Raw genomic sequence first — 14,904 nt, forward strand, 5'->3', positions numbered from 1 at the left:
CAAGTACTACCTAATACTGTACAGTACAGACATGTACTACCTAATACTGTACAGTACAGACTTGTACTACCTAATACTGTACAGTACAGACATGTACTACCTAATACTGTACAGTACAGACATGTAATACCTAATACTGTACAGTACAGACATGTGTACTACCTAATACTGTACAGTACAGACATGTAATACCTAATACTGTACAGTACAGACATGTGTACTACCTAATACTGTACAGTACAGACATGTAATACCTAATACTGTACAGTACAGACATGTGTACTACCTAATACTGTACAGTACAGACATGTACTACCTAATACTGTAACAGTACAGACTTGTACTACCTAATACTGTACAGTACAGACATGTACTACCTAATACTGTACAGTACAGACATGTACTACCTAATACTGTACAGTACAGACTTGTACTACCTAATACTGTACAGTACAGACATGTGTACTACCTAATACTGTACAGTACAGACATGTACTACCTAATACTGTACAGTATATACATGTACTACCTAATACTGTACAGTACAGACTTGTACTACCTAATACTGTACAGTACAGACATGTACTACCTAATACTGTACAGTACAGACATGTACTACCTAATACTGTACAGTACAGACATGTACTACCTAATACTGTACAGTACAGACATGTACTACCTAATACTGTACAGTACAGACTTGTACTACCTAATACTGTACAGTACAGACATGTGTACTACCTAATACTGTACAGTACAGACATGTACTACCTAATACTGTACAGTATATACATGTACTACCTAATACTGTACAGTACAGACTTGTACTACCTAATACTGTACAGTACAGACATGTGTACTACCTAATACTGTACAGTACAGACTTGTACTACCTAATACTGTACAGTACAGACATGTGTACTACCTAATACTGTACAGTACAGACATGTACTACCTAATACTGTACAGTACAGACTTGTACTACCTAATACTGTATAGTATATACATGTACTACCTAATACTGTACAGTAGACATGTACTACCTAATACTGTACAGTACAGACATGTAATACCTAATACTGTGCAGTACAGACATGTACTACCTAATACTGTACAGTACATACATGTACTACCTAATACAGTACAGTACAGACATGTACTACCTAATACTGTACAGTACAGACTTGTACTACCTAATACTGTACAGTACAGACATGTGTACTACCTAATACTGTACAGTACAGACATGTACTACCTAATACTGTACAGTACAGACTTGTACTACCTAATACTGTACAGTACAGACATGTACTACCTAATACTGTACAGTACAGACATGTATTACCTAATACTGTACAGTACAGACATGTACTACCTAATACTGTACAGTACAGACATGTAATACCTAATACTGTACAGTACAGACATGTAATACCTAATACTGTACAGTACAGACATGTACTACCTAATACTGTACAGTACAGACTTGTACTACCTAATACTGTACAGTACAGACATGTGTACTACCTAATACTGTACAGTACAGACATGTACTACCTAATACTGTACAGTATATACATGTACTACCTAATACTGTACAGTACAGACTTGTACTACCTAATACTGTACAGTACAGACATGTGTACTACCTAATACTGTACAGTACAGACATGTACTACCTAATACTGTACAGTACAGACTTGTACTACCTAATACTGTATAGTATATACATGTACTACCTAATACTGTACAGTAGACATGTACTACCTAATACTGTACAGTACAGACATGTAATACCTAATACTGTGCAGTACAGACATGTACTACCTAATACTGTACAGTACATACATGTACTACCTAATACAGTACAGTACAGACATGTACTACCTAATACTGTACAGTACAGACTTGTACTACCTAATACTGTACAGTACAGACATGTGTACTACCTAATACTGTACAGTACAGACATGTACTACCTAATACTGTACAGTACAGACTTGTACTACCTAATACTGTACAGTACAGACATGTACTACCTAATACTGTACAGTAGACATGTACTACCTAATAATGTACAGTACAGACATGTACTACCTAATACTGTACAGTACATACATGTACTACCTAATACTGTACAGTACATACATGTACTACCTAATACAGTACAGTACAGACATGTACTACCTAATACTGTACAGTATATACATGTACTACCTAATACTGTACAGTAGACATGTACTACCTAATACTGTACAGTACAGACATGTACTACCTAATACTGTACAGTACAGACATGTACTACCTAATACTGTACAGTACATACATGTACTACCTAATACAGTACAGTACAGACATGTACTACCTAATACTGTACAGTACAGACATGTACTACCTAATACTGTACAGTACAGACTTGTACTACCTAATACTGTACAGTACAGACATGTACTACCTAATACTGTACAGTACAGACATTACTACCTAATACTGTACAGTACAGACATTTGGAATAACTGAGTATTTCATAGACGATACATCATTAAGAAGGTAGAATTATGTTTACAACATGTAATACCAAATAGATACAGTCTATAGAAGAAATTAAACACTCCAATAAATCGGAAATCACTACACGTCACACTACACGTCACACTACACGTCACACTTTCCCGAACTTTTCAAAGTTACTGACATCGGGTGTGGCCCTCGGTGACATTACTTCGTTCTGTTAAACATAAAAGGTAGACATATTAGGTAATTAAAATCAATGTAATTTATTCTGATTATATAATCAACGACATCTATACCATTAACTATTATACAGAAAATACGCCCCATATAACACATCAGGGAACCATGTCGATGTCAGGTAACCATGTCGTTACCAGGTAACCATGTCGTTATCAGGTAACCATGTCGTTATCAGGGAACCATGACGTTATCAGGGAACCATGTCGTTATCAGGCAACCATGTCGATGTCAGGTAACCATGTCGTTATCAGGTAACCATGTCGTTATCAGGGAACCATGACGTTATCAGGGAACCATGTCGTTATCAGGCAACCATGTCGATGTCAGGTAACCATGTCGTTATCAGGGAAACATGTCGTTATCAGGTAACCATGTCGTTATCAGGTAACCATGTCGTTATCAGGTAACCATGTCGTTATCAGGGAACCATGACGTTATCAGGGAACCATGTCGTTATCAGGCAACCATGTCGATGTCAGGTAACCATGTCGTTATCAGGGAAACATGTCGTTATCAGGTAACCATGTCGTTATCAGGTAACCATGACGTTATCAGGGAACCATGACGTTATCAGGGAACCATGACGTTATCAGGTAACCATGTAGATTTCCAGTAACCAGTTATGCGGAAGTCATGTCAATTTCTAGTTACCAATAACCTTTTGCTACCTACCTTGTCAGTATCCATCTGTATTTGGTCTAAAAATTGTAAAACCCGCCTTCTCTTGAGTTCCTCTGCCTTTTCACGGAGAGATATCATAGTGTGTGTACACTCATACATTACACACTTGGTACTGTTTGGGTCACACTTCTGATACTGTGGAGGAAGTAATAGAATCTTATAGACATAAGATTATACTTGACTTCCTGACGTCATACGTTTACAGGAATTCCGAGGTCGTTTTATATATCTTTATACCATACATAATACACTAATACCCAGAAGATTGTATGATTTAATAGGATTGTATGATATAATTCTCTGGGGTTATACTATCCCCTAAAACTGTACAATCCTCGGATATACATCCACTGATGGCATACACCCCTTATACCATACATCCACTGATGGCATACACCCCTTATATCATACATCCACTGATGGCATACACCCCTTATATCATACATCCACTGATGGCATACACCCCTTATATCATTACATCCACTGATGGCATACACCCCTTATATCATACATCCACTGATGGCATACACCCCTTATATCATCCATCCACTGATGGCATACACCCCTTATATCATACATCCACTGATGGCATACACCCCTTATATCATACATCCACTGATGGCATACACCACCTTATATCATACATCCACTGATGGCATACACCCCTTATATCATCCATCCACTGATGGCATACACCCCCTTATATCATACATCCACTGATGGCATACACCCCTTATATCATACATCCACTGATGGCATACACCCCTTATATCATACATCCACTGATGGCATACACCCCTTATATCATACATCCACTGATGGCATACACCACCTTATATCATCCATCCACTGATGTCATACACCCCCTTATATCATACATCCACTGATGGCATACACCCCCTTATACCATACATCCACTGATGTCATACACCCCCTTGTACTATACATCCACTGATGGCATACACCCCCTTATACCATACATCCACTGATGGCATACACCCCTTATACCATACATCCACTGATGGCATACACCCCCTTATACTATACATCCACTGATGGCATACACCCCCTTATACCATACATCCACTGATGGCATACACCCCCTTATACCATACATCCCTTGATATTATACAATCCTCGTGAATTGTACAATTCCCTAAAATCGTATAGTCCTCTGGAATCATACAACTCTCTGTGTGAGTATTATACGATTTAGAAGATTGTGCAGTTTTTATACATTTCACACAACTGACTATAGAACAGTATCAAACTAACACACTGTCTCGATACTTGCACTATCACGTGAGTTATCTGGTCTACCGTTCGATTTCCTGTTTACCTGTTTAAAGATGTCTGTACTAAGCCCTTCTCTGATCATTTGTATAGCAGCATTTTCCTTTCCCCATTCAATACAGGAAAAGAGTAACGTACTGTGGCGAGTTATGTCCCCATGAACCCGCAGACCTCGCAAGAGGCGCTGTATCTTCGTTAAGTCCTCCTTCTGTAACACGGGCAAAACTATTTATATATATATATATATATAAATCCACTCTGACCTTGGTATTCGCCCAATATCACAATAAAGAGACATCTCTGTGGTTTATTTCTTAATGCGATACTAGTAATACCGAAATGTGAGGTTCAGTTTCTCTTGAAGCTAAAGCTGAGATAATGAATCATTGTGTCATGTTGGGTCATTTACCAAGATATTCTGTCCAAATAGCTTTGACTAGCATGAGGTTGGTCTCCCGCATGTTGTTTCACTGGTCACAATTAGATAGAAAGTAGAAAGAATGAAAGCAGTCGGGTATTAAAAATGCATTCCTCTTTCATTTATTGAGTTGATTAATTGTACGCAAATGTCCAGAGGATTGCTATTGAGTAAGATAAATAATAATATTTGATCTTCAACACTCTATACTTTTGTAATAGTACAGTGCTAAAGAGAGAGGGCTTCTTGCTTGCGGAATGATCAGGGGAAGTAATATGCCTATTTCATGAGAACTGCCTGTTTGTTTAATTTGAGTCTAAGAAAAAATAAATAAGATACAATTGATTCACCGTTCTGTTACTGTGTTATCCTAACACGATCTAAATCATGACCTGTTCTATTGTTTTGATCGACAGTAAACATTACCGTCCAGAATTGTACGACTTTTATCATGCCAACTACAACTCCAATAAAGAAGAAGAATAGGTAAGCAATTGATAAAGTTTATTTGTGAAAAGAAGAAGATGACCTAAATTCTCACGATAAAGTGAAACACTGGCTTATACAACGTAAATATCAGTCTAGTTTGTAATAACACGTGCATTGACCAAGTGTTAATTTACACAAACACCTATACCTAGCTAGAGGTATAAAAAAAAAACGAAAAAACAAAACTGTGAATTAGGAGCGTAATTTTAGGACGATAATCATTGTGATGATAATAGTCCAACAAAAAATAGGAGTTATCTCCCTTATATCAAAGTACATCAGTCTTCATGTACCTGTATTGCTGTTTTCATGGACTGTTTAAACTGGGTTTGACTGAGGAAGACATCCATCGCCATTTCCTGGACAGCCTTCTTAAGTAGGGAGAAGGTGCGTTCTCCACATTCCTTTATACTATACTGGAGTGGTGTCAGGCCTTGCTGTTAAACAAAGTTATGGAATCAGGACACAATTTAAACACTTGTAACCAATCTCGGTGATGGATATATATATATATAACTTTATATCAATTGATAAATTTATTACTATTTTTCATTTTATCAAATATAAAACAAGAGATTAGCGTTTTTGGTCGCTTTTGTAACGTCTTCTGTTGCGTCAATGATGAGAATATTGACCACGTCCTTGGTTCACGTGTTCCCAGCTTGGTAACGATGAGAAGACTTACTACGCCTTGATTCACGTGTTCCCAGCTTGGAAGACTTGCCACGACCCTAATGTTGTTCCCAAACATTTTAATGATGGGAACACTTACCACGTCCCTTATACTCATGTTCCCTAATTTGTTAACGATGGGACACTTACCACGTCCCTGATGTTGTTCCCTAACTTATGAATGATGGGAACACTTACCACGTCCCTGATGTTAGTGTTCCCTAACTTGTTAACGATGGGACACTTACCACGTCCCTGATGTTGTTCCCTAACTTGTGAATGATTGGGACACTTACCACGTCCCGGATGTTGTTCCCTAACTTGTTAACGATAGGACACTTACCACGTCCCTGATGTTGTTTCCTAACTAGTTAACGATGGGAACACTTACCACGTCCCTGATGCTCCTGTTCCCTAATTTGTTAACGATGAGAGCCTTACCACGTCCCTGATGTTGTTCCCTAACTTGTTAACGATGGGAACACTTACCACGTCCCTGATGTTGTTCCCTAACTTGTTAACGATGGGAACACTTACCACGTCCCTGATGTTAGTGTTCCCTAACTTGTTAACGATGGGACACTTACCACGTCCCTGATGTTGTTCCCTAACTTGTGAATGATTGGGACACTTACCACGTCCCGGATGTTGTTCCCTAACTTGTTAACGATAGGACACTTACCACGTCCCTGATGTTGTTTCCTAACTAGTTAACGATGGGAACACTTACCACGTCCCTGATGCTCCTGTTCCCTAATTTGTTAACGATGAGAGCCTTACCACGTCCCTGATGTTGTTCCCTAACTTGTTAACGATGGGAACACTTACCACGTCCCTGATGCTCGTGTTTCCTAGCTTGGTAATGGTAGATAATAACTGATCTCCTTCCATGAACAGCTGTGCGTAGTGGAGGGGCGTCCTCCCCAGCTATAGGAGAAAAACAAACACAGAACAACATCAAAAATATTGTTTTTCAGTATAAATACGATGGTGGATACCACGTGATACACAGTAGATAGGGAGCGAGGATTTTAAAATGACAGCGCCCGTGCTAAGCACTAAACCAGTATTATGATGTATTTTCAAGTCTTTGAATATGTAACATATCAAATTGAAAGCATTTGCTTTACATATCGAGTAATTTTGTATTTGCTAAAAAGATTCCTTATATATACATGCATTGCCGTTATTGACGTATGAAGGCTTACAACATCATACATACGTTGTCCTGTATGTTAAGGAGTTGTGAGTAGTGAGTTGCCAGGTAGCTGATGATATCCCTCTTCCCGTTAAAAATGGCGATGTGTAAGACCGTCCTTCCACATCTATCTACCGATGTCGCGTACTTCCTGCCTAGCAGGCGCCGCAACTCGCCTAGACTTCCGGTCTCCGTCTTCTGAAACATCTTTCGTATATGTTCCTGTAAAGAAACGCCCTTTTTTGTTATGTTTCCATGGCAAGAATCTGCTCAGATTATTTCATTCTGTTAGGAAACACGTCATATTATTAATGCAATGGAATGTAAGTAAATGAAATCATTGTAATTATCTCTCTAACCTTCTCTATTAATTACGTAATCAATGTTTGGTGATTATTGGTTGCCTGTACTAAATAAAGATTAAGGTCTACTGTTGCCAAGCTCCACCACATGTCCGAAATAAAGAAAATCATACCTTGACTGCGCCCGCCTTCTTCAGAAGCTCGCTGATTGTAGATGACCGACCCCTAGCAATATCGATGATGGAATTGCCTGTCTGTCTATCCGTTACGTCCAGAATGTGGTCGTATCCGTGTCGTAGAAGGTCTTCCACGCCCTCTACATTACATTCCTTCACCATTTCTACCACACATGTGTCTATAAGTCTACAGTAACGTGGCTTCTTAATTAACTCTGCGTAGTCATGCGCTGTGCGTCCGTGTTTGTCTCTAGATGCCAAATTAGCGCCATATTTGAAAAGACTTATGATGAGATTCTCCGGATAATCTTGTGTTATTGCTTCGTACACAATTGTCTGTCCATAAAGGTTTCGGACGGACAGGTCTGACGCCTCTAACACACGGTGTATTATAGAGTCCGTCGGTTTTACAACACCACATAACACCTACAAAAGGGACATAACTCGCTTAATAAGTTGAATGTAGAGCAACACGAAGCAAAAGTGTTCTCGTTATTTATATCTTGAAACCCTGACGAAGTTTTACCATAAAACTTTGTAACTCTATTCTGTGATCGCTCTTTCATTACACGAACTATAGAATAATTAAAAAATGAGATAATCTAAAACGTTATATAATTAGTTTAAATGATATAACCGTGTCTGTATCAGGATCGGTAACTAACAGATACCTGAAAGAAGAGTGGTTTTGGTGGCTCGACTTCAGGATTATATGAAAATAAAACGGACGTGTCAACTCCCATTCCCAGTAGAACGGCGATATTGTCTTCCATGTCACCTTCCCACAATGCGGCGAGAACAGGAAGTGGGACTTCTGGGTAATCCGGATAACGGTATTGGTAGCTGTAATCAGTGACGTTGATATCAATGGTGTCCATTCTATTTGAAACTGAAATAAAACGGGTTTGGTTGATAAAAGTACGATAACGTGTAATATACGAGAAAACATTCAGTAGAATACCTAGTTTGTTCGGTACAGTGACCAGATCAGTCCATTCAAAGATTGTCGTCTGTGGAATCGAAGATGTCATCTGTGTACCCTTATCTAAGTGACCAAGGAATTGAAGGTCGGAAACAGGATACTTACCTTCCTTAAAGAAATGTTGGAGAGCTAGATCCTTTCCAGTAAACAGAGATAGCGCAAATTCAATTGTATTTTCATATTTCTCCAACAAGTCCACAAGATATAAATCCTTGTTATTCTGTTTGGCGATCGTTTTCAGACAAACAAGTTTCCCGTCTTTGACAATGTTTGTCCGACACAGATATTTGAGTAGTTTTTCCACTAGCGCCCTGTCAGGATGCTCTTCCATCAATGCCCGGTATAAACCTGCAGTATGTAAACAAAGATATGCCATTACCAAGATCTAATTCCAAAAACAGGTCAATGAGATCGCGTAGTAGAGTAAGTTCTGACGCCAATATCAGGTTATGTGAGGTCGCGTAGTAGAGTGAGTTCTGACGCCAATATCAGGTCAGGTGAGATCGCGTAGTAGAGCGATTTCTGACGACAAAATCAGGTCAGTTGAGATCGCGTAGTGGAGTGAGTTCTGACGACAAAATCAGGTCAAGTGAGATCGCGTAGTAGAGTGAGTTCTGACGCCAATATCAGGTCAGGTGAGATCGCGTAGTAGAGTAAGTTCTGACGACAAAATCAGGTCAGTTGAGATCGCGTAGTAGAGTAAGTTCTGACGCCAAAATCAGGTCAAGTGAGGTCGCGTAGTAGAGTGAGTTCTGACGCCAAAATCAGGTCAAGTGAGGTCGCGTAGTAGAGTGAGTTCTGACGACAAAATCAGGTCAGTTGAGATCGCGTAGTAGAGTAAGTTCTGACGACAAAATCAGGTCAGTTGAGATCGCGTAGTAGAGTAAGTTCTGACGCCAAAATCAGGTCAAGTGAGGTCGCGTAGTAGAGTGAGTTCTGACGCCAATATCAGGTCAGGTGAGATCGCGTAGTAGAGCGATTTCTGACGACAAAATCAGGTCAGGTGAGATCGCGTAGTGGAGTGAGTTCTGACGACAAAATCAGGTCAAGTGAGATCGCGTAGTAGAGTGAGTTCTGACGCCAATATCAGGTCAGGTGAGATCGCGTAGTAGAGCGAGTTCTGACGACAAAATCAGGTCAGGTGAGATCGCGTAGTAGAGTGAGTTCTGACGACAAAATCAGGTCAAGTGAGATCGCGTAGTAGAGTGAGATTGTGTAATACAGTAAGATCTAACTATGTGATTCCGTTTGGTCCCGTACCACAGGAATGTATTTATCACAATTTGGGGGTCACGTTTGGACAAGAAATGTTATGGTAAATTTTCAGTACAATTGGTTCAGGATATTTTGAGAGGGAATCGAAAATGTGAATTATTTTCGGATCCACGTCTGATGAGCCTGAACAAAAAGACAGTCACCAAAATAAATAGTTCTGAAGATGTTCTCTGTTAACTCAGCTTCTTTCGATCAGGATTACATGACATTACCCCTCCGGATTATTTCGTGACTACTTCGGAGATACTCACGTGAGAAGTAGCGGTATTGGAGAGGTATCAGTATGCCATGTATGTTTGATAGTTATTTGGTTGTCAATTTTTCATATGATATACGCTTTAATTATTCGCATTCAACCGATTCGATCATCTACAGCATGAATCAAATTAAATCGATTAATAAACTTAGTCCGTGGTTGAATTGTGACTCGTCCTACATATACTGCATGTATACCTTGACCTAATATTAAGGACTTACATATACCTATTATCTCTTATATTCGATACCTAAGTCGTGCTAATATGGACTATTTGTTGGAATAAATAGAAATCGGTTATCTTGTTATCACAAAATAATGTACAAGTATTAAGTTTTCAGTTTTGTGCCTTTTCTAGCTACAAGAGGCGTGTGGAGCTGCGTTGAAATGAAAAAAAGATATTAAGTGTTTAAAATATTTGCATTTAGTAAAAGTTTATACACTTCATTTTATCAATATCCTCTACTAGTGCTCATTCTTTAAAATAGTCATTTCATGTACATTATTTTTCTTTGCTTTGAAAGATTAAAGATATTTTTTCTTCAGTTTTGTACATAACACTGGTATTACATTGCCTGAAGATATATAGATATCTGTTTTATATTTTTTCTTCAGTTTTGTACGTAACACTGGTATAACATTGCCTGAAGATATATAGATATCTGTTTTATATTTTTTCTTCAGTTTTGTACGTAACACTGGTATAACATTGCCTGAAGATATATAGATATCTGTGTCAATACACCTAATTAACACGTATTATAGAAAAGTGTTTAGTTTTGTATACTGGAGGATTAGCTATAGGAGTGTTTATCCGATTATTGATAACTATAGTATTTATTGTCATTCTCTTTCATCATAAGTCTGGTAGGAAATTAACAAATATTTCAAATATAAAACGTCTGACCTGTTTACTGTGCTGTAATACTACGAGACCCGATCATGACAGCTTTCACATTCGACATTTCAATATGTTCTCGAGAGTTATCGAAACGGACTTTCCTTGATTACATTGTCTTCGTGATACCTGAGATCAATATTGAATAGGTTGTTTTCTTCTTATTTCATTTAACATGTTTTTTCCGAATTTTTCAAATAAGATGTTTACCATCCATGATTTGACCTTTCATACAAGGAGAGACAAAATCGTGTATATCAAACATGTTTGTGTTAATTCAGTGATGTTTAATTTGATAAAAAACATTTTGATAAAGTTTGAAAAGTTATCACGTATGAAATAAATCACTTTTTGGTGAATTTTTTGTTTTATTAAAATTGGCCTTTAGACTGAGATTTTTAACTCAAGAATACATCTTTATACAATCTTATCAAAAACGATTTTAATATGAGAGGATTTTTCCGTCGATGTATCCCGTTTTATGAGATATGTCAGCGGAAATAGACACATCTTCAGCAGTAGTAGCCACGTAATTCCATGTGTTAACAATGAGTCCATTTATACATATTTGACCAAGTCTACATGTACCGTTTGCACCTGTGGTAATTAAGTAAAAGTGGTACATCGATGTTGATGACAATAATTCTGACCAATCATAGGTGTACGCACAGTATAGTCCTCAAGAGGGTAATTTCCTACTCGACATTCTTGGTTTCTTTATCAGACAACCTCAAAGACTGGTGTCATGTCATGTTGTAAGATAATTAAATCAAAACTTAAAAAAACTTTCAACTTTCTCAACGTGGAACATGATTTGAGTGTACATCACCGGAACTATGTACACATTGCTCCACCTCGCGGATCGGGAACACAACTCCGTATGCTGGTAGGGAGTCATTTCGGAAGGTCAAATTTTGTCAGTTTTCAAGTGTTCAGCTTTGGTTGAATTGATATTTGTGAAAAATATTTATATATCAATGTTTTTCCATGTACATGCATATCCTTTATGGTTTTTTTCACCACTTCCTGGCTGAGAAACGTGTTTACACGATATAGATATGTATGTAAGTAATTAATACAAATGATACAACATTTACCTGGTGTGAACTTTGTGAACCAATGAAGGGTCTCTTCCCATCCATCGGGTTTGGTCTGCATTAGAATGTCCCTGGGAGTCAGGCCTTCCTTATTGTTTACCAATGGATCGGCACCGCACCTATCACATAACAACGTAATTCCTTATTTTCATTACACAAAAATATATCTGTTGAACAATTGCTATCAAATTTCGTGTTGTTAAATGAACTAAATTTAAAATTGATTTAAAATTTATTTAGAGTCGTGTAAGAGGACACTATATGCAAAGCTGGCGTCAAATTATTAGGACTGGCGACGTTTGTCTGATAATATGACAGGTCAAGTGGATTTATACCTACAGAGATTACATATTTAATGATTTGTCTGGTGTAATGTAATATATACTTTTACTATATAAATTACGAGACATGTCATATTGTAAGATATTTAATAACAACAAAATTCTGCAAATTATAATCCATATTCTTCTGTCGTTGAAATTCTGACAAAGTTATTCAAAGATGTCCATATATATTCACGGTATTTTATATTCTACAGGAAACACTGCCTAATCCACAGGTGTCGTTCCAAACACTAACAAACCAAGAGTTTCTCATCGACCTGGAGTTATCGTTCCTTATACTTATTAACCCATAAATTTCATTTTCTACCATCATTAACTCTGAAAAGTTGTTCTCAGTAAAACGTATTAAGTCAGAATTATCGTTCCTGTAACTCCCTTACTCGGAGTTGTCGTCCTTAAAGCTCAGAATCGCCATCTTTAAGAGGTCATAACTTCATTTTTTCAGGTAAATATGAAAACAACTGTTGCTACCATGAAGACAATTGTTGGTACCGCGAAGACAACTAATGGTACCGCGAAGACAACTAATGGTACCGCGAAGACAACTAATGGTAACGCGAAGACAACAAATGGTACCGCGAAGACAACTAATGGTACCGCGAAGACAACTAATGGTATCGTGAAGACAACTAATGGTACCGCGAAGACAACTAATGGTAACGCGAAGGCAACTAATGGTACCGCGAAGACAACTAATGGTATCGTGAAGACAACTAATGGTATCGTGAAGACAAATGGTTGTACCATGAAGACAAATGTTGGTACCATGAAGACAAACGTTGGTGCCATGAAAACAACTTCGACAGCAGCATATAAACCTGGCGGGAGACTAACTTAACCTTAATTGGATTATCTACTTTATAATACGAATTTCGCTAATCCAATCCTGGTTATTGTTTCCACTTCAGTGACGGATACAGTGGAAACCCCGATATATACAACCAGTTGGGTGTATGTCTAGAGACATTACCAGCCCCTGGGACACGGAGACATCTGTCCAATAGAGAGTAAACATACTCAGGAGAGGCGTCGCCAAAATTTGGCATAAAAAGGAGTCAAAATTATTAAAGTGTACTTTTGGAAATCATCCAAATGGGGTTTAGGTCCAAATGTTCTTGGGAAGGACGATTTTTGAAGTCATGTTGTGTCAAAAGCTATAAGAACTTGATATTGGATATATGTCAGCCGTTTCACAATTTGTATGTTAATTGTCGATAGTCAGAAAGGTATTGTGACGTCGCACACATAAACATCGCTTAGCCCTTTAGCACTCAGTACCCGATTACTACATCGTGAGCCACGTACCCCAACCCCGTGTTAAGTTATACCAGTAACGCACCTGATCATCGCCACTACTGCCCGGTACGTGTAAGGCATGCGCATGATCCTGTGAAGGAATGAATTTCCCTCGTTGTCGAGAAGGTCAAGGTCTATGCCCTTACTTGCCATGATGTAGATGATGCACGTTCCTTGAGGGGACCGGAAACGGTCAACATTGTCGGCAAGGAGATGTAGATAGGTCTCCCCCGTGTCCTCATCACGAAGATTGATATTCTTACCGCTCTGCACGTGTTTGATGCATTCGGATGATACCTCGGATAGACATCCAGTCGCCAGAACTTTGTAGATCTTTGTGTCGCGAAGCCGGACCATGGTGAACCTGTTCTTTTATGATGTTAGTTCGTAATTCACACAGTCAGAACATTACATATCGCAATTCAATGCTGAATTCACACAGTCAGAACATTACACATCGCAAATCAATGCTGAATTCACACAGTCAGAAAATTACACATGGCAAACCAATGCTGAATTCACACATATCATGAGCCTCGCTCCTGACGTCCTGGGTTAGAATCGTTTTATAGAGATTGTGTTATATTTCCACGGGAGGATAAACTCGACCATGCCTTGGATTAACACAAAATCACAAGCCCACAAGGCAGAGCCAAGCTATATCATTCCAAAGACACGCATTTCTGCCAGTAGTCTTGTACCGTCGTCCTCAGTTTATACCTTAGTACCACCTGACTGGTTGTTACCATATTCCTTTCTGTTGATATGACACA

At 38.5% G+C, this 14,904-nt stretch overlaps 1 protein-coding gene across 1 annotated transcript; it reads right to left on the reverse strand.

Moving 5' to 3' along the window:
* Positions 1 to 2,662: 2,662 nt before the first annotated feature.
* LOC132545870 (uncharacterized) lies at positions 2,663 to 14,488 on the reverse strand. Its single transcript, XM_060209542.1, has 11 exons — positions 14,175 to 14,488; positions 12,492 to 12,610; positions 9,071 to 9,313; positions 8,655 to 8,872; positions 7,981 to 8,409; positions 7,530 to 7,727; positions 7,136 to 7,234; positions 5,929 to 6,072; positions 4,775 to 4,936; positions 3,427 to 3,570; positions 2,663 to 2,728 (listed from the first exon to the last, which is right to left on the reverse strand). Exons 1-11 carry the CDS (start codon positions 14,486 to 14,488, stop codon positions 2,663 to 2,665), a joined length of 2,136 nt encoding a protein of 711 aa, XP_060065525.1.
* Positions 14,489 to 14,904: the final 416 nt, after the last annotated feature.

The sequence above is a fragment of the Ylistrum balloti genome, unplaced genomic scaffold (assembly GCF_031769215.1).
Source record: "Ylistrum balloti isolate Yb309-2 unplaced genomic scaffold, AGI_CSIRO_Ybal_v1 Utg369860, whole genome shotgun sequence".
Classification (NCBI taxonomy): domain Eukaryota; kingdom Metazoa; phylum Mollusca; class Bivalvia; order Pectinida; family Pectinidae; genus Ylistrum; species Ylistrum balloti.

What these genes read in the sequence shown, in the direction of transcription:
- LOC132545870 (XM_060209542.1), bottom strand. Translation starts at nt 14,488, where the DNA reads ATGGTCCGGCTTCGCGACACAAAGATCTACAAAGTTCTGGCGACTGGA. An exon ending in CCAACATTTCTTTAAGGAAG is followed by an intron (nt 8,873 to 9,070) that starts GTAAGTATCCTG and finishes GTTTTATTTCAG; the next exon opens with TTTCAAATAGAATGGACACC. An exon ending in CAAAACCACTCTTCTTTCAG is followed by an intron (nt 8,410 to 8,654) that starts GTATCTGTTAGT and finishes TCCCTTTTGTAG; the next exon opens with GTGTTATGTGGTGTTGTAAA.